Raw genomic sequence first — 26248 nt, 5'->3', positions numbered from 1 at the left:
ACTCTTGTCATCTCAACCCTTTTAATTTACAGCTAAGCATACTTAAGCTCAGAGAGGTCAAATGATTATCCCAATTCCGTATCATCAATAAAAGGTAGATCTTGGATCAAATGCCAGCAGTTCTTCAGTTACTTAAGCTACTATGCGTTTCACTGTTCACTAGGAAACCTTTTCAAAGAATGTTAAAGTTCTAAATCATTTGCCAATTAATTTTAATATTTGGTGAAAGACACCTGTACACATGACTCAGGGTGGTCTGTATTCTAAGTTGTAGAACCTAAGAAGATGAACAAAAACATACCATAGTGTTACCTTTTTTACTGGATCACATAGTTTTTCAGCCTCTGCATAGCCTAGTATACAGTATTCAATAGATATTAGGATTTAGTCAGTTAATTTGGTAGGCATTCCTGACAGGATCTGCCTGACTCTGATAACTTGGCCTACATAGGATTGCTGATGACAAGACTCCCAGTTCACCCTGACCCAGTGATTGATTATAAAAGTTCGTTGACATTAGGTAGAAATATACCATTTTCATAAAAACTGATCTGAGCTCAGGCATCCTGGTTCTTAACCACTAAACTCTTATTCTTAAGACTGCGTATTTTGCTCACTCTGCTTGAAACACTTATCAACCTCCCTGCCCCATCCCCTGTCAAGTTATTTCAGTTTATTTGGGACAAAGATTAAAACCACTCTCTGGAATGCCTCCCCTGACTCTTCCCCAAGGTTGGGCTTAACTATCCCCATGGCACAATTTGAGCCTTTATGTTATCCAGATGAAAAAACCCTGGACTTTTAGGAGTAGCTCAAACCCCAACATGAAGTCATTAATCTGGACAGACTGATTTCACTGTCCCTAAAAGACGATGTACTCAACTACACGTTTTTATAAGCAATTCCTCCTGTCTGTAAAATATTTTGGCCTTTTTACCTATTGAAATTCCATCTAAAGTCCAAGTTTAAAACCACCTTTTGATATATTCATCATACTCAAAGTATATCCAAAATTTGATTATTTCTCTTGCTTCCACTGCTAACATTATGTTAACACCTTATCTTTCTTAGACATCACTAAAATGCTTTCTAATTGGAATTTCTGCTTTGGCTCTAGCCACTACCTTCAGTTAATTCTTAACACAGCATTCACAGTGACCCTGTTAAAATTTAAAGTTAGACCATGTCTCTTAAAATCTTCTAATGGCTTTTTATACTATCTTTAAACTCATTTTTTTTTAGTGACTGTGTTTTCCAGTTTTACTCTAGTGGGCACACTGATGAAGTGAAAAATAAATCCAACAATTAAAAAAGGAAACTGAGGACTTCCCTGGTGGCATAGTGGATGAGACTCTGTGCTCCCAGTGCAGGGGGCCTGGGTTCGATCCCTGGTCAGGGAACTAGATCCCACATGCATGCCGCAACTAAGAGTTCACATGCCACAACTAAGGAGCCCAAATGCTGCAACCAAGGAGCCCGTGAGACACAACTAAGGAGCTCGCCTGCCACAACTAAGACCCGGCGCAACCAAATAAATAAATATTAAAAAAAAAAAAAGGAAACTGCCTCCTACTATCAAAACTCATTGACACCACCTCATTGTCTTGTCTACTATATGGCCTCATGACCTCCGTTCTTGCTCCTTCTCTTCCCCTCACTCTACAAAATATCCAGTCTCTGGATATCCAGTCACTGTTGTTGAAGTCTTTTCCAAATGACATACTGTTGTTCCTTTGTTTAAGATTCTTTAATGTCTCTCCATGACCAATAGAAATTTTTTAGCTTGGCACAAGAAGTCCTTCATGATCTGGCCATCCTCTAACCTCACCTTTCACTTTTATACTTTATAATCCAACAATGTCAAGTACTTAGCTTTGACATTGTTGTCAGGTACTTTGACATTACTTGTAGCTGGCTGTATACATCATGTAATTTCATTATTCCATTTCTTTGCACAAATTATACCTTCTGCCTCCTATCTTTTAACCCAATAACTGAATATAGAAAATCATTATAAAAATTACCTAAAATAATTGAAAACTTCATACATAAGTACATTTATGGCAGTTCAATTCATGATATAAAAATTAAAACAGTCTAAATACCTGATAATATAGCGATAAGTATTATGGTATAGCCACACAATGGAATGTCATGTAATCATTAACATTTTAAATAAGTTGTATGTAAAACTTTATTTTTATTTGAAAATAAGACACCAATAAAAATATAAAAAATACAGAAAAGCATGAAGAACATAAAGATAACCAAAGATCCTCTCAAAGAAACCCACTAATAACATTTTTGTATATATCCAATGTTTTCCCCATGGAAATATCTGTATAAATATAAATAGAATCTTACCCCATATAGAGTTCTATATCTTGTATTTTTAACACCATAAGTATATTCTTATTATAACATTCTTGGAAAATATAAGTTTTAACGACTGCATAAGATTACATCATGTAGATGAACCATAATTTATATGACCTTTCCCCTATTTAGGGGTGAGGGCAGCATAAAAATATTTAAATAAATATCTTGAGCATTTGTTTATGTGTTCTAATGTGGTTCAGAATGCTTGGCCCAGACCCACCACTTTCTGGAAAAACCTATTTGAACCAGACCTTACAACCATGTTATATGCCTTATCACTTCATCCCTGGGCATGTCTGAAAGCACCAGAGTGAACATCTGATACAAAGCTAGCCAATCCAAAGGCTTACCAGTAGCCTATAGTTTGGCCTGGCCTCAAAGACTTGTCAGGAGGTAGTAATTATAAGTTGAGCCAATCATCTTCCCCTACTCACAAATCTAAACAGAGACCCAGAAGTTATAAATTAGTGGTGGGCAATAAAATTGAAAAAAATATATTCAAGGATGTGGTGGCAATTATAAGCATGCAGAGTGAGTAAACAGGAGGTCAATCTGTAGAGAGGAGAGGATAACCAAAGAGAAACAAAAGTTCTTGAAAGAGTAGCCTCCTTGTCTAATGGCTTTCTACAGCAAATTCTCATATTGAAGCTTCCGTCCTTGTGTCTTCTTTTTCTTTTTTGGTGAGATTTTAAAACATAATGTTATATAACTCAATTTTTATATGAAATAACTTAAGTGGATCTCTGTTCTTTGCAAATAGAACTACCCGAATAACACAACAATGTAAAGCAATTATACTCCATTAAAGATGTTTTTTAAAAAAAAATGAAGTACCCTAATAGAGTGTAACTCTGTTTCCACAGGATATATACCTAGACATGAAATCACTATAGGACAAAGAGTAATAACAATTTTAAGGCTTATAATTAGCCAAATATCTTTTCCAAAGCTATTTCCAAAACATATCAATTTACCTTCAACATAAGTAGTGTATAAGTGTCAATCATTCTGTACTCTCACTGAAAATAGCTATTACAATTTTTGTTAATGATAGTGGTATTTTCTTTGCTTTAATCTGTTGACGGCCTTTGCCATTTTTTAAAGTAGGTGTCCATCTCTTGTATTAACTTATAAAAGTTCATAACCTAATCAGGGCAAATATTTTCCGTTGTCTTGATTTCCATCGGTTCTTAACCTATAGTTGAATTTTTTTAATATGGTCAGATTCCTAGGTATTTTTTCTGAGTTCTTCCATTTCATCAAACTCTCAAAAAATGCATGTGTGTTTTCAACCATGTAAAAACCCACTTTGGTGAATTTTAAACATTTTATGTTTAAAATGGTAAAACCTCCTCTAAAAGAAAAAAAGAGAGAAAGCCAATCTTGTGCTAATCTTGAACGTGAATCAGAAAAGATGGATGGGGTTAACTTGTGGCTTTGTTTTTGATGAACCAGCCTTCATGAAACCATATGGAGGTTCATGGAACACAGCTTGAAAACCTATGCTTTAATCAATATATATTAGATCAGTATATATGATATAGGTCATGAGACAAAAGCCTAATTTTATTTTTCATGAAAGAGTTAATTTTCTCAGCACCATTTACTGAATAATCCTTCTATTCATAAATCTTTTATCATATGTAAAGAATTTAAGCATATCTACTTAATGTTTTGTATATATATGTAATCCATATACTGGTTTATTTTTAAGCTATTTAATAACTGAGAATTCTGAACATTTTTTCAAATGTACAATCAAGTTCTCAATATTTTTAACTTCAATATATCATTTATCATATGTTACGGCAATCTCATTAATCCTTCTCATAATTATCTTTGCTCTTCTCCAATATCTATTTTTCTTAAAAGACTTTAGAATATTATTTTCAATTTCACATCTCATTGGGATTTTGATGAGATTGGAAATAAATCTATAAATTAAGAACATCCCCTCTATACAAGTCCCCTTTTGTTTTCAATTAAATGTTTTGTTTTTCATTATTTTCATTCTACATTTTGTTTGTTTGTTTGTTTGTTTTGCGGTACGCGGGCCTCTCACTGTTGGGGCCCCTCCCGTTGCGGAGCACAGGCTCGGGACGCGCAGGCTCAGCGGTCATGGCTCACAGGCCCAGCTGCTCCGCGGCATGTGGGATCTTCCCGGACCGAGGCACGAACCCGTGTCCCCTGCACCGGCAGGCGGACTCCCAACCACTGCACCACCAGGGAAGCCCTTCATTCTACATTTTTGCTAGTTCCTTTTAAAGAAATTTTAGTATTTCAAACCCTTTTTTGCACCCATTGTATTTTTCTAATTATTACAAGAGTTTAGGAAACTATTGTTTTTTATATTATTACCCACCTTAATGGGTTTAATTAGTTCATTTAAAATTAACCTTTAAAAGCATATTGTAGGCATGCTTTTGTTTGCCTAAAAAACATTTGCCTATTCTTTTATATCAATAAATCAATATTGAGCAATCAATTGAAAATTGGTCAATTGACCAATATCATTTTGCTTTACTCTTTTCTGTTGTAATAGCATATAAGTAAAATTTTAATTCAATCAAGGGTTTTCAAAACTTTTTAAGGGGAGATTTAACCTATTTTGAAATTTGATTTCCTCTCATCTTGATCCATGTTCTCTAATTTTTTAGATCATCTTCATGTTGTTCTTGTTTTCTGTCTTTTGCTATAGGGACTGAATATTCTTTGCTTTTATCTTCTTTATCTTTTGCTTTTATCTTCTTTGTTTTGAAAGAAATATGTTTTTAGTTCTTTTAGTTGCAATTTCTAACTTTGTAAAAACATATTTAGACCTTTATTTCTAGAGTTGTTAAAGTCAAGAAGAAAATGTAATGAATCCATGCTATTTAAGGTCAGAGATGTAGCACACTTTCTTTTGCTGTCCTTCCCTTGTTTGGTTGCCAGATTTAGCAAATAAAAACAGGGTGCTGTTAAGTTTGAATTTATATGAACAAATAATTTCTCAGTATAAGTTCCATGCAATATTTGGGACATACTTATACTAAAAAATTATCATTGTATATCTGAAAATCAAACCTAACTGGGTGTCCTGGATTTTATCTGATAACCCTACTCTCCCATCCAGACTTTAACATATAATGTTTTTATACTTAACATTTATATGTTAAAATTTTCTTATACAACTATTTAATATTTTTGAAGTTTTGTAAACAAATTAACAATTATTCAAGACTTAACTGCATGCTTAACTGATTTTAGTGTTTGTTATCAGTTCTTTTACACTATGATTTCCACATTCTTGAGCTCTCTTTAAGAAAGGTACATATTTGATATGTTTTCTGTTTTCTTGCTTATCTAATTTGTTACCTACAAACGTAAAAGTCAATTTAGTTGATAAGATAAACTATGGGCCATAACAGATTTTTCAGCCTCACAATTCTGAAGGTGTCATTCTGTTGTCTTTTGACAATTACTGTTGCAGAGGTCTTTATCCATTTTCCCTCTTTGGTTTTTCAGAAAACCAGAATTTTTCCACACCTCCTAGTGTCTGAACCTATGAATAAATGTGGAAAACTGGGAAGGGGAATGGGTGAGAGTGTATTATGGTAACCTCATAGTGCAGCACCCCTGCAACAAAAGGCTGGTTCTTGAGTTTTCTGGGTGACAGAAATAACATCTCTAGATACCCTATTTTGGATAAGGGTCATACACTGTTTTCCAAATTTACTGGCCTTTTAGTTAATTCTTCAACATTTGAGAACTTGTTGTCTACCAGTTCGAGTTTCAAGTTTTGTGTGTTTTCATTTTTTTTCTATAGCTTCTTAGGGACTTTACAGGTGAGTCAAGATGCTATTTCATTTATAGCTAGCCAATTTCAATTCAAATCAAAATATAAGAAAATGTTTTGAAGTCAGTGAAAATATAAAATTGAACATACAGTATGACTTCATACACATGAAAATGCACAGGAAAAAATGCTTAGAATGAAACAGGATGAAAAGTTTTCTTCTTGACTCTTCTATATATTTTATAATGACTATGCATAATACTTATTGTAGAAAAAGAAAATACATTTCAATTTAAAATATCCTCCTAAGGATCTCTTCTTGAAGCAAATGATTCTTAGTAGGAATTAGGGGAAACTATAAATGTTGCTTGGGATTATTTGGGTTATTTATAGAATTTTCTTCCCAGCAGCATTTACTGGGCTTAAGGTGAAGCTTTGATTAAAGCTGTTATAACTAAATGAACAGAATTATAAGGTTTTTCTTCTGCGATTACTGTGAAGATGTGAATTCTGATCGAACCCCTTATAATACTCATGGCATTTATGAATTTTTTCTCCCGTGTGGACCCTTTGATGAATTCGAAGAGCTGAGCTATGGCTGAAACCCTTACCACACTTAGCACATTGATAAGGCTTCTCTCCTGTGTGGACCCTCTGATGAATGTGAAGATTTGAGCTGTGACTAAAGCCCTTTCCACAATCATCACATTTATAGGGTTTTTCTCCTGTATGGACTCTCTGATGAATGAGAAGATGTGAACGCTGACTGAAGCCCTTCCCACACTGTTCACATTTATAGGGTTTCTCTCCAGTATGTACTCTTTGGTGAGTGTGAAGTTTGGAACTCTTGCTGAAGCCCTTCCCACATTCATGACAAGTATAGGGCTTCTCCCCCGTATGGACCCTCTGATGAATGCGAAGATCTGAGCTGTGACTAAAGTCCTTCCCACAGTCATCACATTTGTAAGGCTTCTCTCCTGTATGCACCCTCCGGTGGATTTGAAGGTTTGAGCGCTGGGTAAAGCCCTTACCACAGTCATCACATTTATAGGACTTTTCTCCTGTGTGGACTAACTGATGAATTCGAAGATTTGAACTCTGACTGAAGCCCTTACCACACTCATCACACTTATATGGTTTTTCTCCTGTGTGGACTCTCTGATGAACATGAAGTACTGAACTCCGACTAAAACTCTTACCACACTGATCACACTTAAAAGGCTTCTCTCCTATGTGAAGTCTCTGGTGAATGTGAAGTAATGAATTTCTACTGAGGTCCTTATCACACTGCAGTCTATAGAGTTTCTCTTCTCTGTGGACTCTTTGATGACAATGAAGACTGGAGATCTGACTGAAGCTCTTACTACACACATTACATATATAAGGTACCTCCCCTGGGTGGACTCTCTGATGAAAGTGAACACTGAAGCTCTGACTAAAGTTACTGGCAACTTCATTACATCTGTACAGCTTCTTACCTATGTGGATTCTTGGATGTCTGTATAGGTCTGATCTCTGAGTGAAGCATGCTGTGCTGATGGAGCATGGATAGAACTTTTCTCCAAGTTGATTTCTCTTGTGAACACACTGTGAGTTCCAATAATAACTTTCTTTACATTTATTACATCCACAGTATTTCTCTTCCACAGAGCCTTTCAGGAGGTCATTTTGGCATATCTCCCCAGTGTACCCTGGAAGGGCTTCCTCTCCTGGGATGTAAGAATGCTGACCTATGAGCTTCTGTTCTCTTTCCACAGAGAGATTTTTCCTGGATATGCCAACATGGTATCCGCATCCTTGAAAACCACATGAATCACTCACATAGATTTCTCTACCATTGTCTTCAGTGTGTTTTGTTTCTAAGGATTGACAAGGTATACACTTCGTATATTTTAAGTTCCTGGGAATTTTGCCTTCAAAAGTCAGTTCATAGTTCCCAAACCCTGGTACTTGTGTGAAGAGTATTAACCATTCTTGACGGTGAGAAAGGTGTTGCTGCTTTAGGTCTTTGGAATCTATACCTTGAACCATTTTCACATAGTTTTGATTATCATATATCTGAGTGCTGGCATTCCTCCAGCCTTGCCAGCAGGAAAGATGTTCATGTTCAAAATATCTGAATCTTTCTTCTTGGGGTCTGTAGCTCTCTTTCCAGTTTCCTAGAAAAATAAGCAGGTAATCCAGTGGTAAGATGAAAGCTGTGCTTAAAAATTTCCAAGTATCTCAATCAACAAGCTCCAGAATTACAGGAATATATGTGTGGGTGCAAGTGGGAAAGAAATGTTATGACTTAGGCTGCTCCATATTTGGGTGCGGAATTCATTTGTTTGTTCATTCATAGATGTATTCATTCATTCAACAACCATATCTTGAGCATCTACTACTTACCAGGTACTGTTAGAAATAAAAGAGAAAGTCTGACTGGTTTCATGGAAATAGTCTTAAAGACTGAGATTTAATTAGATTACTCTATTTGGGACATTATTATAAGAAATAAAATATTGTTTCTATTTTTCTGTTCTAAAATAGTGTAGTAGATTGTGGGGAAAAAACTCTACTTTATCTACACCTTTGGGTGTTCCCCTTACACACTGACTCCCGGCTTGGCTATGTAATTCGCTTTGGCCACTGGGACAAAAGTGAGACAAGCAGAGATTCGCCAAGTTCTCGTGCGTTGGTGCTTGGCCTCTCTTGCTGGTTTTGAAAGTCCTGTGATCACCACCATGTAAATGAGCCTGGGCTGGCCTCCTTGAAGAGAGACGTATGGTCAATACATGCCTGTTATAACACTGAGACTGACCAACTGCCATTCAGGCTGTCCAGCTTCATCTTAGACCATCCAGCCCCAATCAAGTCACTCCATGATAGAAGATCCATCTAACCAACTAGAATCATGAAAAATAACACAGTTTGTTTTAAGTCACTAAGTTTGGGGTAGTTTGTTATACAGCAAAAGCTAACTTACAAATAGAACATGAAGAGAGAACAAATTGAGGACTGCACAAAATTATGGGTGGAAATCTGTGCTTTAAGTGTAATACAGAAAATAAATAAGAATCACAAATACCTATTAATTACATAGCCAAAATGTTTTGGAAGATATCTTGCTTTATCTTCTATTTGTCATGTGATTTAAGACCCATTTTTGAGAATGTTTCTTCTACCTCAATATAGCACCCTAATAAAGAACTAAAATACTCAACAAAACTGGTCCCAGAATAAACTAACCGTATTCCCTAAGAGTTGGGATAATTTACCTACTGACATGACATTTGTATAGTTCTCCCACATGACCTCTCTGTAGAGCTTTTTTTGAGAAGAATCCAAGATTTTCCACTCCTCCCAAGTAAAATTAACAGTCACATCTTCAAATGTTACTGCCATCTGGTCAAAGATCAGGCTTTCCAGGAAGAAGAAATCTAAGTGAGAAGATGGATAAAGAAAAAGACATTCAGCAGGTAACATAAGTGGTAAACCAAAAAGAAAAAGAAATAACTCCAATAATGAAGAAAAACAAGAAAGGTAAGAGGAGACATAATTAGAGGTCAAGTAGTTAAATAATGTATCCAATCATTGAACACCATCACCATCATAAACATTTATATAGCATTTGTCTGCTAACCACTGGGCCAACTAAGTACTTCACATATATTTCAAGTAATCCTCACAGCAATCCTATGTTGTAGATACTATTATTTTCCTCATTTTACACATTAGTAATAATGGTTGAAAAAGATTAATTCCCAAGATCATGGACCTAGAGGTACTGCAGGTAGGACCCAGGTCTACATACTTTGGACCAGAACTATTTGCCAACTGTAACAATATTGCTTCATGTTGCTTATATTATTGCTTCATGATTGATCGTTTTAGACTGTTTACTTCCCACTGTGAGATGAGGAATTAGATTACCACTCATACCTCCACTCCTCATCCTCCTATAGCATTATCACTAATTTTCTGGTTAAATCAATAAGCAGTGCTTATATAATTTTGAATATGATTATATACCATTTTTGTGGGGGGGGAATTACCTGTTCAATTTTTACTTAATAAATTTAATGTCTTCAATTTTTTCATTTTTCAGAAGGCTTTATATAATCTTTTTTATCAAGTGTCTCATCCCCTCTCCCACCCCTTTTATTTTGGAAAAGTCCATCATCCTGCTCCAGTCAGGGCCAGCTACTCTTTAGTGCTCCATTTCAAGATCATATGACTCTTCTTTTGTGATTTACTCCATTAATTGGGAGGCATATAACAACATGAGTTCAATCAAGCCTGTGAATGTTAAGCCTATGGCCATCGAAAAAAGCAAAGGTGAGAAACAGGTGAGGTTTTCTTCAAAGGAGAATATCCAAACAAATCTAGGAAAGATTCCCAAGAATCATTTGAATCACTGTATGCCTTAAGTCTTTATTACTGTCCCTCATAAGTGGCTGGGTGTAGAATTCGAGAGTGAAAAGAATTTTTCTCAAAACTGCTTCACTGTTTATAAGCTTTTAGTGTTGCTAAGACTGATTTAAAGAACAAACAAACTGTAATTCCTTTGTAGGCAACTTTTTCTTTCCTCTCTGGAAATATTTTAGGGTCTTCTTTTGTGGCTGGCCCTCTGCCCAAAATGGTGTATGGATTTGAGCCTCTCCAAAGTTCACAGGGCTCATCAGTTCCTTTCTTGTCTGTATTACCCTGCTGAGTATTCTAGGGTGTAACATCTTCAGCCCTACGTGGCTCTTACCACTATTCCTACTGTTGCCATCCAAGATTTTGTTGAAATTTCTCATTTGCTGATGGCTCTTCGGCTTCATCATTATAAGTTAATAATTTTTTTGGTTTATTATATATATGCAATTTTAGAAAGTAGAAGAGATAAATGCATGTATTCTAATTGTCTAAAAATATTTTAGTAGAAAGAATAGATCATAAGTTGGTTATGTGACAAATTCATTTTATTTCTTTGATGACACATTCTCAATTGTAAAGTTCAATTTAAAAATGTTCAGTAAATACTAAGAATAAAAGAAATAGTACTTTTGGACTTCCCTGGTGGCTTAGTGGTTGGGAGTCCTCCTGCCAATGCAGGGGACACGGGTTCGAGCCTTGGTCCGGGAGGGTCCCACATGCCCGCGGAGCAGCTTAACCCACAAGCCACAACTACTGAAGCCCACGCGCCTAGAGCCCATGCTCCGCAACAAGAGAAGGCACTGCAATGAGAGCCTGTGCACAGCGGCAAAGAGTAGCCCCTGCTCACCACAACTAGAGAAAGCCCGCACACAGCGACAAAAACCCAATGCAGCCAAAGATAGATAAATAAATATATTTTTTAAAAAGGGAGAGATAGTACTTTTAAGGAGATTACAATAAAATGGAAGGAAACTAGACTATCATCATCATCATACAAATATAATCATAGCAGCAGCTAAATATTATCTAGCAGTTAGGTGAAGAAGGCTTTGTTATCTCATTTACCATCACAACAATCCAGTAAGGTATTATTATCAACACTAAAGGAATGAGGAAACTAACATTTAGCAAGCTTAAGTAACTTTTACAAGGTCATGTCGTTACAAAGTACTGGTTTTTAAACCCAGGCCTACCTACTAAGTGAAAGTGAAAAAAGTTAAAAACAACTTGTGAAGGGTTGTAAATCAAGATTTCCAGGTACAGCCATATCGTGTTAATACATAAGGGCAAAAGGAAGATGTACTGAAATATTCAAGGAAACAGCTACGGTTTCCCAAATAAATTAAATAAAAATCCACGCCTAAAAAATGAAACATTAATTAGAAATACGAATTCAAGAATGAGAAAGTTCAGTGCTGTTTATTTTTAAATGTTTATAAGTGTTAAAAACTATAAAGATAGTAAGTCTACTTTAACACATACGAATGGATAAATAAGAAAATTGGGATCCTCAGAAGCTGAAAACCTGGTGTCAGTGTGAAAAATAAATGAACTCGCTGGTTCTTCATTTTTTAAAAAGTACAGTAAATAAAACCCAGTCTGTTGTTATTGCTTTTGATTGTCATTTTAACAAAGATTTAGGAATTTATTTTTAAAAATATACTAGAGATTAAGAGCCTAGTTTTTTTACTGAAAATTCATAAAAATTATAACAATGCCAAAGTAATATAAGTAAAAATTAAGTCTACCCTCCCCAAATAATTTAAGAAATAACCACTATAGTTTTCACTGTGTCCTTTCGGACCTTTTTTCATACATACATACCCCACTAATGTTTTTTTCATAACACAGACATGATAATTCTGCAGTCTGCTTTTTTCACATAATATATAGTATACAACTTCCCGTTTCAGTACATATAGGCCTATGTTATTCGTGGTGATTTTAAAATATGTCCAGAAATTATTTGATGCCTTTCCCTTCAAAAGGTGGAGCTAACTCCCCACCCCTTGAATGTGGCCTGGGTTAGGGACTTACTTCTGATGAACAGGAAAAAAAAGCAGAAGGGGAAGCAATGGTGTGCAGCTTTCAAGACTAGCTCATAAAAAGGCACTGCAGCTTCCTCCATGCTTTTTTTCTTGGATCAGTCACTCTAGGAGAAGCTGCCTAACACATTGTATGAATAGTTAGGCAGCCCTGTAGAGAGGCCCATGTGGTGAGGAACTGAGGCCTTCTGTCCTCAGTGAGAAATGAGGCGTCTGCCAACAGCCACGTGAGTGAACCATCTTAGAAGTGGATCCTCCAGCCCCAGTGAAGGTTTCCAATGAACTGTAGTCCTGCTGACAGCTTGACTGCAACCTTGTGTGAAAACCTGAGCCAGAACCACACTGCTATACTGACCCTTAGAAACTGAGATAATAAATGTTTGATGTTTTAAGCTGCTACATATAATTTATTATGCAGAAATAGATGGATAATGTATTGTTGTAAAAGTTGCATAGCATTTCATGTTACGATGTTCCAAAATTTAACTGTTACCATACTGATGAAGATTATTTCCAGTTTTCTGGCTATCATAATAGAGCAGTGAACAACTCTCTTAAATACATCATTGAACACTCGTAATACTTCTAGAAGATACATTTCCAGAATTAGAACCACCAGGCATGTGCATTTCAGTTTAAAAAACACTGTAAAACTTTGAAAATATTTTTAAAAATTTGTTAAAAATATTTTCCCCCACTAGAAAGTTAACAGCAGTATAATACCTACATTCAAATTTAGTAGGTACAAGTCTGTAGAGGAAAAAAATTATAGAAAGCATAAATTAAGATGGCAAGTAAAATTATTAATAGACAAAAGGATACCGAATCACTAAATAACACATTATTTTCATGAACCCACAATACTGTTACAAGATTGACCATGTATTGGTCTATAAAAGAAATCTCAATAAATTCTAAATTATCAACATAATGCAGAATACATTCTCTAGATACAAGGTAATAAAATTAGGAACTATTAACAATGGAATTTAAAAATCCACACTTCTGGAACCCAAGTAACATATTAAACAGCCCTTAAATTTAAAAGGAAAATATAATGCTAATTAAAATTTGAATTGAATAATAATAATTACACATCAAAATTTTCAAGACCCAGATAGATAAGTACTAAAAGGAAATAAGAATGGCTACATATAATCAACCTAAGCATTCAACTCAGAAACTCAGAAAACAAAAACCCTCCCCCTCTAAAAAAAAAAGAGTAAACTTCAAAAAAGAAGATAAAGCTGAAAGTCAAAGGGGCAATAAACAAATAGATGATGTGGAAATGCATAAGACCAAAAGATGCTCTTAAAAATGTAATAAGTCAGATCTCTGCAAGTCTAATTTTTTTGAAAGGATGATTATAAACAAAATACTGGACAAAATGAGGAAATAACCACAAACATAAGACAAAATAATACAAGAGCATTATGAACTATAAGCAAATACACTTGAACATCTATATAAAAGGACAAATTCCTAGTAAAGTACACAATGCCAATATAAAATACCAAAATAGATTTTAAGAGTAATATAAAATTACAGACCAGTAAGTATTAAATGAAACTGAAATGGCAGCCAAGATTCTTTCTCCCTCCCCCAAAATCAAAGGCCCAAAGAGTTTTACAGTTAAGTTCTAGCAAATGTTCAATTAACAGTTAATTACTATTACAATCAAATTGTTTTAGAAAACAGAAAGTGAAAATTACTAGCTCATTATATGGCCAGTGTAATATTGATTACAAGACCTGATAAGAACAATACAAAAGTAAACTATAGGCCCATTGTTAAGTTTGATATGTAAAAAATCCTAAATAGATATTAGCTAACTGAATTCAGACATATATGAAAAAATGATAAAGCATAATTTATAACAGGAATGGAGGATAGTTCAACATGAGAAAATTAATCAACATAATTCACTATACTAATAGACTATAGAAGAAAACCACAATTATCTCAACTGATGCAGAAAAATTGTGTGATAAAGATCATAATGTTCACCGCCTATAAAGGTCTTAAAAAACTTTTAGCCAACTAGAAATAAAAAGAAACTACCTAAATTGGTAAAGGTTATATATTGATACTAAGAATCTACATCAAACATTAAGCTTAATGGAGAAACTTTATACATATTCCCTTTACGATGGTAACAAGATAAGAATGCCCACCATCATCATTGCTTTCAAAATAGTACTAAGGGTTCTGACAAATACTATAAGAAAAGAAAAAGAAATAAGAAGCTAAGGATTAGAAGAAAAAACATAAAATGTCATTATTTGCATATGTTATGGCAATCTACCTAGAAAAACAAGAGTATGTGGATAAACCATAAACTGATGAAAAAGCTCAGCAAAATTACCAGACACAATAAAGCAAAAGCATCACGGTATCAGCAATCAACTACCAGAAAACAAGATATCACTCACAACAGCAAAAAAACCAAAAACCCCCCAAAACAACTGTCTTATAAAAAGATAGTTTTATCTTTGAAGACAACTTTCAAATTCCAATAAAGTAGAAAAAAGATTATCTGAATAAAGGGAGAAGCATGCCTCCATGTTCTTGGATGAGATGACTCGAATTCAATATACCTCCAGTCAAATTTCTAGCTGGATTTTTTGAGAAACACGATATACTTTTTTTCCCTAAAATTTATAGGGAGGGAAAAGAAGTCCATAAAGACTTAAGTAAACCAAGCAGGAAGACTTGTTCTACTAGATACTGATATACCACCAAACTACAATAGTAAAATCAGAACAAATAGACCAGTAGAACAGAATTGAGGACTCAGAGCCTAAGCAATGTACTTGTTTATATATGAAAACTTATTAACAATAAAGATGGCATTAAAAATCAAAGAAGAAAGAATGGATTATTTATACTAGATGGTGGTGTGAAACTGATTAACTATATGAGAAAAAATAAAGCTGGATTCCAACTTGATATCATATACAATGGGACACTAGATGGATTAAACACTTAAATGTTAAAGGGAAAGTTATAGAGTTAGTAAAAGAAAATGTTAGGATTGAAAAACATTTACCATTGTTAAATGAATCCAAGGGCCAGTTCTTTGGGGGGAAAATATTACAATAAAATAGATCAATCCGTGACTAGCTAGAAAAGAAAAGAAAAAGGGGTGGGCACAAACAAAAAAGTTAGAAATGAGGTTAGTGAAAAAGCAACAGATAAAAATTTAATTGAACGTTAGGTGGGCACTTTCCACCATTCTTTAGAACATAAATCTGAAAATCTGAATTTGAAATGTATTTTTTCCTAGAAAACCATTTGATATAGCCCCAAGAAAAGGGAAAAATCCTGAACAGATCAGATATTTTGAAAGGAACTGGTCAAGTTATCAAAGAAATATGACCTTCACAATAACAACCCAAAAGTTTCCTTAAATGAATTCTTTCAGATTTGCAAAGAACAGATTATGTGATTCTATTAAACTATTCCAAGGCATATAAAAGAATTATCAAAAATTTTAAGAAACTCAGGAAAACACTGAGACAGTGAAATCAGAAAACTACAGATCTATATTACTAATGAATATTGACATAAACTTCAGAAATAAAGTAAAATATAAGGCCAATAAAATACAGCAACACCTGTCTTTATAATCTACTGCCACACTAGTTATTTCAAAACCGAGTGGCTTAAAACAATAATTATTACCTTTCATGGTTTCTCTGAGTCACAAATTCAGAGGTAGCTTGGCTGGGCAGTTCTGGTTTGGACCTCTCATGAGAGTGATGTTGAGCTGTCAGCTAGTGCTGCAGTCATCTAAAAGGCTTGACTGGGCTGGAGGATTCACTCCCAGGGTGGCTCACTCACATGGCTGGCAGGTTGGTTGTGATTGTTGATGGAAGGTGGAAGGTTTCAGTTTCTTTCTACTTGGTCCTTTCATGTGGCCTGGGCTACCTCTCAACATGGTGGCAAGTTTCTTGAGAGAGACAGGCAAGCAAAAGCTGCATCCTATTAATGACTTAGCCTGGGAAGTCACATAGCATCACTTCTGCTGTACTCCACTAGCTGAGGCAAACACATGCCCCCAGCCAGATTTGAGAAAAGAGAACACAGATGCCACCTTTTGGTGGGAAGAGTGAAAGTCACGTTGTAAGAAGAACATGAAGAGGGCTTCCCTGGTGGCACAGTGGTTGAGAGTCCGCCTGCCAATGCAGGGGACACGGGTTTGTGCCCCGGTGCGGGAAGATCCCACATACCGTGGAGCGGCTGGGCCCGTGAGCCATGGCCACTGAGCCTGCGCGTCCAGAGCCTGTGCTCCGCAACGGGAAAGGCCACAACAGTGAGAGGCCCGCGTACCGCATAAAAAAAAAAAAAAAGAAGAAGAAGAACATGAAGGATAGGATGAATTATAGGTATGACTATCTTTGAAAAACGTAATATGCTATAATACCAAAGTATATTATAGCATGATGAAATGGTGGCTAATTCCAAAAGGCAAAGGAAGGTTTATAAGAGAAAATCTGTTAACTATAAGCCATCATAATAATGTCAAATAAGAAAAGCCATATAATTATTTTAATCAATGCCCAAAAGATCTCTCTTGAAATTCAACATTGATCCTTCATTTAAAACTACAAAGCTGCAAGAGGGAAGAGATATGGGAACATATGTATATGTGTAACTGATTCAGTTTGTTGTAAAGGAAAAACTAACACACTATTGTAAAACAATTATACTCCAATAAAGATGTAAAAAAAATAAATAAAATAAAAAAAAAACTACAAAGCAAGTTAGCAAAACAAAAATAAAGACATGCAAATATAGTTCAAATCAAAAGGTAAAACATTAAAGGCATTCCCATTAAAATTGGAAACAAGGATACTACAAATTCACTATTTTAAAACCATTACACAACACAGCCATAAATAAATAAATAAAACCATTAATATGAAAGCACTTTCCAGTGCAAGAAGACAAAATTATCTGTAGAGGGTATGATTGTTTTTCTGGGAAACTCAAGAAAATCAACTGAAAATTATGAGCAATTACAAGGGAGTTCAACATCCCAGAAATTCCACTACTAGGTTTGTACCCTAGACAAACTTACACATGTATACCAGAAGACATGTACAAGCACATTTCGAGTATAACTGCTATCACAGCAAAAAATTGGAAATAATTGAAAAGGCCCAGCAACACTAGGTTGGATAAATAAGCTGTTTTTCATACTGCAAAATAGTACACAGCTGTGAAAATAAACTACAGCTACAGGAATCAACATGGCTGCATTGAAAAATCTAACATTATGCTAAAGTAGCCATTCACAGAATATATACAGTGATTCCATTTATCTAATGTTAAAAAATAGTCAAAACTGAACAATTTTGTTTAGAGATGCAGTAATAGGTAGTTAAAACTACACACACACACACACACACACACACAAAGCTAAGGAATGCCAAACACAACATTTAAGATATCATTTGCCTCTCTAGGAGAAGAAGGAATGAAGTTGTGGGCTTATCAGGGGGCTTTGAGAAGTATTTGCTGGTCTACATAGTGGGTATCCATGTTATTGTTGTATTTTAAAGTATACACATATGTTTTCATATATTTCTGGTATTTTTTCTCACACCAAAATAAATACCTGATAGGTTTAAGATTTAAACTTTTAAAGTACTATAAACTATAAAAATAATTGAGGAAAATAAAATTAATTATGTATTAGATTGGGGGATGAGAAGAACTTTCAAAGCATAAAACTATACATATAAATAAAAAGAAGATTCACTTTATACAAATTTAAGTTATATAAATAAAGAAGTCCTTAAAAGTAAAAGGCAAATGATAACCTAAAGAAATATTTACAGCATATAAAATATGGCTTCCATATTTTACATACTGAGTACCTTCTATCAAATGGAAACAAAAAAATTCAGTAGGAAAAAGGTAATTTGAGTCAATTTATCAAAGAAGGAATGCAAATGACCAATAAGTATATGTTGAAAGTGGTCGATCTCCACTTTATTTATCACCCTGATTATCCTTTCACATTATGTCAATATTCATATTGACATAATACAATCAACAGTAACACAATCATAGTAGGGGACTTTAAAACCCCATTTTCACCAACTGACGGATCATTCAAAATGAAAATAAATAAGGAAACACAAGCTTTACATGATACATTAAACAAGATGGACTTAATTGATATTTATAGGACATTCCATCCCAGAACAACAGAATACATATTCTTCTCAAGTGCTCATGGAACATTCTCCAGGATAGATCATATCTTGGGTCACAAATCAAGCCTTGGTAAATTTAAGAAAATTGAAATTGTTTCAAGTATCTTTTCCAACAACAATGCTATGAGACTAGATATCAATTACAGGAAAAAACCTGTAAGAAATACAAACACATGGAGACTAAACAACACACTACTTAATAACCAAGAGATCACTGAAGAAATCAAAGGGGAAATAAAAAAATACCTAGAAACAAATGACAATGAAAACACAATGACCCAAAACCTATGGGATGCAGCAAAAGCAGTTCTAAGAGGGAAGTTTATAGCTATACAAGCCTACCTTAAGAAACAAGAAACATCTCAAATAAACAATCTAATCTTACACCTAAAGCAATTAGAGAAAGAAGAACAAAAAAACCCCAAAGTTAGCAGAAGGAAAGAAATCATAAAGATCAGAACAGAAATGAATGAAAAAGAAATGAAGGAAATGATAGCAAAGATCAATAACACTAAAAGCTGGTTCTTTGAGAAGATAAACAAAATTGATCAACCATTAGCCAGACTCATCAAGAAAAAAAGGGAGAAGACTCAAATCAATAGAATTAGAAATGAAAGAGGAGAAGTAACAACTGGCACTGCAGAAATACAAAGGATCATGAGAGATTACTACAAGCAACTATATGCCAATAAAATGGAACACCTGGAAGAAATGGACAAATTCTTAGAAATGCACAACCTTCCAAGACTGAACCAGGAAGAAATAGAAAATATGAACAGACAAATCACAAGCATTGAAATTGAAACTGAGATTTAAAATCTTCCAACAAACAAAACCCCAGGACCAGATTGGCTTCATAGGCTAATTCTATCAAACATTTAGAGAAGAGCTAACACCTAACCTTCTCAAACTCTTCCAAAATATAGCAGAGGTAGGAACACTCCCAAACTCATTCTACGAGGCCACCATCACTCTGATACTAAAACCAGAGAAAGATGTCACAAAGAAAGAAAACTACAGGCCAGTATCACTGAGGAACACAGATGCAAAAATCCTCAACGAAATACTAGCAAACAGAATCCAACAGCACCTTAAAAGGATCATACACTATGATCAAGTGGGTTTTATCCCAGGAATGCAAGGATTCTTCAATATATGCAAATTAATCAATGTGATACACCATATTAAGAAATTGAAGGAGAAAAACCATATGATCATCTCAACAGATGCAGAGAAAGCTTTCGACAAAATTCAACACCCATTTATGATAAAAACCCTGCAGAAAGTAAGCATAGAGGGAACTTTCCTCAACATAATAAAGGCCATATATGACAAACACACAGCCAACATCGTCCTCAATGGTGAAAAACTGAAACCATCTCCACTAACATCAGGAACAAGACAAGGTTGCCCACTCACACCACTGTTATTCAACATAGTTTTGGAAGTTTTAGCCACAGCAATCAGAGAAGAAAAAGAAATAAAAGGAATCCAAATCAGAAAAGAAGAAGTAAAGCTGTTGCTGTTTGCAGATGACATGATACTATACATAGAGAATCCTAAAGGTGCTACCAGAAAACTACTAGAGCTAATCAATGAATTTGGTAAAGTAGCAGGATACAAAATTGATGCACAGAAATCTCTTGCATTCCTATACACTAATGATGAAAATCTGAAAGTGAAATTAAGAAAACACTCCCATTACCATTGCAACACAAAGAATAAAATACCTAGGAATAAATCTACCTAAATAGACAAAGACCTGTATGCAGAAAACTATAAGACACTGATGAAAGGAAGTAAAGATGTTACAAACAGATGGAGAGATATACCATGTTCTTGGACTGGAAGAATCAACATTGTGAAAATTACTACCCAAAGCAATCTACAGATTCAATGCAATCCCTATCAAACTACCACTGGCATTTTTCACAGAACTAGAACAAAAAATTTCACAATTTGTATGGAAACACAAAAGACCCCGAATAGCGAAAGCAATCTGGAGAAAGAAAAACGGAGCTGGAGGAATCAGGCTCCCTGACTTCACACTATACTACAAAGCTACAGTAATCAAGACAGTATGGTACTGGCACAAAAACAGAAATATAGATCAATGGAACAGTATAGAAAGCCCAGAGATAAACCCACACACATATGGTGACCTTATCTTTGACAAAGGAGGCAAGAATATACAATGGAGAAAACAAAGCCTCTTCAATAAGTGGTGCTGGGAAAACCGGACAGCTACATGTAAAAGAATGAAATTAGAACAATCCCTAACACCATACACAAAAATAAACTCAAAATGGATTAAAGACCTAAATGTAAGGCCATACACCATCAAACTCTTAGAGGAAAACATAGGCAGAACACTCTATGACATCAATCACAGCAAGATCCTTTTTGACCCACCTCCTAGAGAAATGGAAATAAAAACAAAAATAAACAAATGGGACCTAATGAAACTTAAAAGCTTTTGCACAGCAAAGGAAACCATAAACAAGACGAAAAGACAACCCTGAGAATGGGAGAAAATATTTGCAAATGAAGCAACTGACAAAGGATTAATCTCCAAAACATACAAGGAACTCATGCAGCTTAATATCAAAAAAACAAACAGGGCTTCTCTGTTGGCACAGTGGTTAAGAATCTGCCTGTCAATGCAGGAGACACGGGTTCGAGCCCTGGTCCAGGAAGATCCCACATGCCGCAGAGCAACTAAGCCTGTGAGCCACAACTACTGAAGCCTAGGCACCTAGAGCTCGTGCTCCACAAGAAGAGAAGCCACTGCAGTGAGAAGCCCACGCACTGCAACAAAGTGTAGCCCCAGCTCACCGCAACTAGAGAAAGCCCACGCGCAACAACAAAGACCCAGCACAGCCAAAAATTAAAAAATTTTTAAAAACCCAATCCAAAAATGGGCAGAAGACTTAAATAGACATTTCTCCAAAGAAGATATACAGATGAATGCTCAACATCATTAATCATTAGAGAAATGCAAATCAAAACTACAATGAGAGGGCTTCCCTGGTGGCGCAGTGGTTGAGAATCCGCCTACTGATGCAGGGGACACAGGTTCATGCCCTGGTCCGGGAAGATCCCACATGCCGTGGAGCGGCTGGGCCCGTGAGCCATGGCCGCTGAGCCTGCGCGTCCGGAGCCTGTGCTCCTCAACGGGAGAGGCCACAACAGTGAGAGGCCTGCGTACCGCAAAAAACAACAACAACAACAACAACAAAAACTACATCAAGATATCATCTCACACCAGTCAGAATGGCCATCATCAAAAAATCTACAAACAATAAATGCTGGAGAGGGTGTGGAGAAAAGGGAACCCTCTTGCACTGTTGTTGGGAATGTATACTGATACAGCCACTATGGAGAACAGTATGGAGGTTCCTTAAAAAACTAAAAATAGAACTACCATATGACCCAGCAATCCCACTGCTGGGCATATACCGTGAGAAAACCATAATTCAAAAAGTGTCATATACCAAAATGTTCATTGCAGCTCTATTGACAATAGCCAGGACATGGAAGCAACCTAAGTGTCCATCAACAGATGAATGGATAAAGAAGATGTGGCATATATACACAATGGAATATTACTCAGCCATAAAAAAACGAAACTGAGTTATTTGTAGTGAGGTGGATGGACCTAGAGACTGTCATACAGAGTGAAGTAAGTCAGAAAGAGAAAAAGAAATACCATATGCTAACATATATATGGAATCTAAAAAAAAAATGCTCAGAAGAACCTAGGGGCAAGACTGGAATAAATATGCAGACCTACTAGAGAATGGACTTGAGGATACAGGGAGGGGGAAGGGTAAGCTAGGACAAAGAGAGTGGCATGGACATATATACACGACCAAATGGAATACTGGTAGCTAGTGGGAGGCAGCCGCATGGCACAGGGAGATCAGCTCAGTGCTTTGTGACCACCTAGAGGGGTGGGATAGGGAGGGTGGGGTGGAGGGAGATGCAAGAAGGAAGAGATATGGGGACATATGTATATGTATAACTGATTCACTTTGTTGTAAAGCAGAAACTGACACACCATTGTAAAGCAATTATACTCTAATAAAGATGTTAAAAAAAACCTCATGCTATCCAAACATACTTGGAAAAATGTCCACTTCATATGTTAAATGAAAAAATTAAACATATATCAGCCATTCATACATTCAACAAATATTCATTGAGTGCTCACTGTATGCCAGGCATAGTTCTATATGCTAGGAACATTCCCTGCCCTCATGGAGCCTGTCATGATTCAAATTTTTTATATATACTAATCTCTTTATATATGTATCTTAAATTTATGTTTGCATATTTGTACATATGTGTATGTGTATGTATGCATATATACTAGTATTTGTACGGATTAGTATGTATGTATATTAAGGATTAAAAGACTCTAAGTATTGATAAATACATCAAATAAATACAAATAAATACATCAATAATGGCTATCTCTGATTGATGTGCCATGGAGTCTGGTTGGTACACAAGAATAAGTAACCAGTTAAACATTAATAGCCCTCCAGAGTATGGCCTTACATTATACATTCATACTTACGTCTCTACTGCAACTAGCCCGGTTTCCTTATTTGTCCCCTTATATTCTACCTGAGACTAAATGATTGTCTTCCTGTCTGGAATGATATCTTCCAATTCATAGTCATTATTCAACTTGAGTTCCTGTTCCTGTCTTTTACTTAAAAGTGCCACTCATTCCAGCACTGTTTAATGTATGATAACTTTAGAAATTCTTATTAACCTCATGTGGTTTGTTTCCCCAAGGTTAAGGAAAGACATTTTTGTATTTATGCATCTCGGGTCATCAAAAACAGTATGAATTATATAGTAGGCTTGAATGACTGGCTGACTGAATGAGTAATTGCTGGGGAAAGACACTGGGCAGGAGGCAGGGGCTTGCTGCATAGGAGGCTTGCAAGCTTCCCAGGCAAAGAGGAATATGTTCTATTCAGTCTGGTCCATCCAACCCCGTGGCCACCTCCACTACTCCCGCTATTCATGGAGAAGTCTGGGGCATTTTATAAATGAGAAAAGACAATCTGACTCACCTGGGATCAGACTGTGAGGGAAATAGTGACCATTCCTTCCTCCTTTGTGCTCCTTTTTGGGGGAAGGGTGGAGTGTTGAGAAGGCTGAGCTGAGGGAGAAGAAAGGAGGAATGAACGACTGGGCATGACTTGAAATTCCCAAACTCACTACAATCCCCACGTATTAACTGAGTGTGACCCCCCCAAATCTCCCAGACAGAGGTCAGAAAGAGCCCAAGAACATTTCTGTTCCCTTTCAAGCACCCGAAAGGAGAGCTGTACGAACTGGCACTCAGGACCTTATTTCTGACCATCTAGAAAAGTACAATTCTAGTTTGGGCATGAAAACACAGAATTTGATCTCACAGTTTAGTCCCTCCAGGAATGCAGATGCTTTCTATGTAATTTAACCTCTCTGAGCCTCAAAAATTTCCTAGTTTATTATTAACAAGAACAAATTTTTAAAAAGATTGGAAAAACAGCAGCACACTTAAATAGTTCTTTCTAAAAGTATATTTTTAAAATTTTGTTCAATCAGTTAAGTAGAAAGGTAAATTCCATCACCCTCTCCTACTTCTTACAACATAAATACTGGATTTACTATTAGATCAGGGTACAGAGTCTTAGCAAAAGATCCCAGATCTAGGGCCTCCAGGACATGATCATAGTCTCAACTCTATCAGCAACCACTTGTAGAACTTCGAAAAAGACCAAACTTCTAGACCTCGTAGGGCCTCACTTTCCTCACCTGTAAAATAGGGGCATGAGTCTGCCACCGTGGTCCTCCCTTGCTGATCACAGCTCCCTGGGGAAAATGATAAACAGTTAAGAGCCCTCTTTCCCTAGATAGAAAAATGCTTCTTGGTGTCCCAGGAGCAGGACAGGTTTGGGCTCCCCCTACGCACCAAGGGCCGCCAGAGTTTGTACATCTGAAGCTCCGGATTCAGTTCAGACGTACAAACGGTTCTCGCGGAGCTGGATCCCGGCGGCATCGGCTCCTGTCGCGGAAACACGCGCGGCCTCCGTTCCGCATCCAGGCCTCCGTTCCCCATCCAGACCTCCGCCCCAGCACCTCCCGGCCCCGAGCACCCCGGCCCCAGGACCCAAGCTGCCTTTGCCTCCTCTCTCCTTCCCCTTCTTCAGTTTAAACGTGGGGAGGGCGGCTGTGAAGAACCCATCTACACTGGTGTCCGAGATTTCTAAGACGGAGCGGCTTCTCGGCCCCCAGCCCTCCCTCTTCTGCCTCTTTTCCTGCCACAGCTCTCTCCGCCCTTGTCCGCTTCTGGCTCGGCCCTCCCGAGAGTCCGCGTCACTTACGGAGCCTCTGGAGAGGGACGGCGACCGGCCCAAATACTCCGTCTAAAAAAACAACAGCCGCAGCCCCGCTTGACCAAAACCGAAGCCCCAGGCCTCGGAGTAGACACTCGGAGCGTTCCCATGGAGACGGGAGGAGGCGGGGCGGGAAAGGAAAACGCCGGAGGACGTGGCTTCTGATTGGCCAGAAAGAACGAGGTGCGACCTGACCTTAAACCGTCAGCGTTCTGGGGTGGGAGGACCGTGTACTATGGCACTATGAACCGAGGATGGGGCTGAGCCGCCAAGTGAGGCTTTCCTTCCTGCTCTCTTCCTGCCAAGACCTAGGCTTCTCTGCTACCATCATTTTCTCTCACCTGGATTATTGTAATAGCCTATTAACTGGTCCCTCGCTTCTGCTATTGCAACTCCAATCCCCTTCATGAGGATCCTGGATGATTCTCTCAAAACATAATTGTGATTATTCACTTTGTTCAAAACCCTTAGTTGGCTCCCTAGCTTATTCCTAAGTGAAAGCCAAAGTTCTCACAGTGACCTATCTGGCCCTACATATAGGGCCATACTTTTCTCATCTAATTCCCTACCTCTCTGACTCCATATTTCATTATTCTTCTCCCTTTTGCCGCATTAGCCATTCTGGCGTAATTGTTGTTCTTTCAACTTGTCATGTTTGTTTCCACTTCAGTCCCTTCTTACATTCATGAGGTGTGGATGGACTCATCCACTGTTCTAGGTGCTGGGGATACACAGTGAACTAAATGGATAAAAATCTTTATCCACTATGAAGCCATTCTATTCGGTGGAGTGAAGTGGGATGGGGAGAGAGCATCAATAGCCAACGCACAAAATTATTTGTTGGGTGAGGAATTCAAGATGCAAAAAACAGAAAAATATAATTCAAATTGTGTAACTCAGTGTGTGTGTGTATGTGTTTGTGTATGTTATTGTGAATATAATTATACAAGCATGCAGAAAAAATGCAAAAGGATACATTCCAGATAGTTAATGTACTTCATGTGGTTCATTTATTGGGAGAGA

The 26248-nt window shown here is 36.6% G+C and overlaps 1 protein-coding gene across 2 annotated transcripts; it reads right to left on the bottom strand.

The window, feature by feature from the left end:
* Positions 1–6421: 6421 nt before the first annotated feature.
* Positions 6422–25302, bottom strand: ZNF214 (zinc finger protein 214). 2 transcript variants are annotated; one of them, XM_059068574.2, is made up of 5 exons: positions 25214–25302; positions 24645–24701; positions 23918–24006; positions 9412–9573; positions 6422–8313 (listed from the first exon to the last, which is right to left on the bottom strand). In XM_059068574.2, the coding sequence occupies exons 2-5, from the start codon at positions 24659–24661 to the stop codon at positions 6623–6625; spliced, it is 1959 nt and encodes a 652-aa protein (XP_058924557.1). In that variant the 5' UTR covers positions 24662–24701; positions 25214–25302; the 3' UTR covers positions 6422–6622. The 2 variants fall into 2 exon arrangements, with proteins under 2 accessions (XP_058924557.1, XP_066894834.1); XM_067038733.1 differs by lacking the exon at positions 25214–25302 and adding an exon at positions 24802–24915.
* Positions 25303–26248: the final 946 nt, after the last annotated feature.

This window comes from Kogia breviceps, chromosome 7, assembly GCF_026419965.1.
Source record: "Kogia breviceps isolate mKogBre1 chromosome 7, mKogBre1 haplotype 1, whole genome shotgun sequence".
In the NCBI taxonomy this organism is placed as follows: domain Eukaryota; kingdom Metazoa; phylum Chordata; class Mammalia; order Artiodactyla; family Physeteridae; genus Kogia; species Kogia breviceps.
Note: the sequence above shows the minus strand (reverse complement) of the source record. Positions and strands in the feature narration are given on the sequence as shown.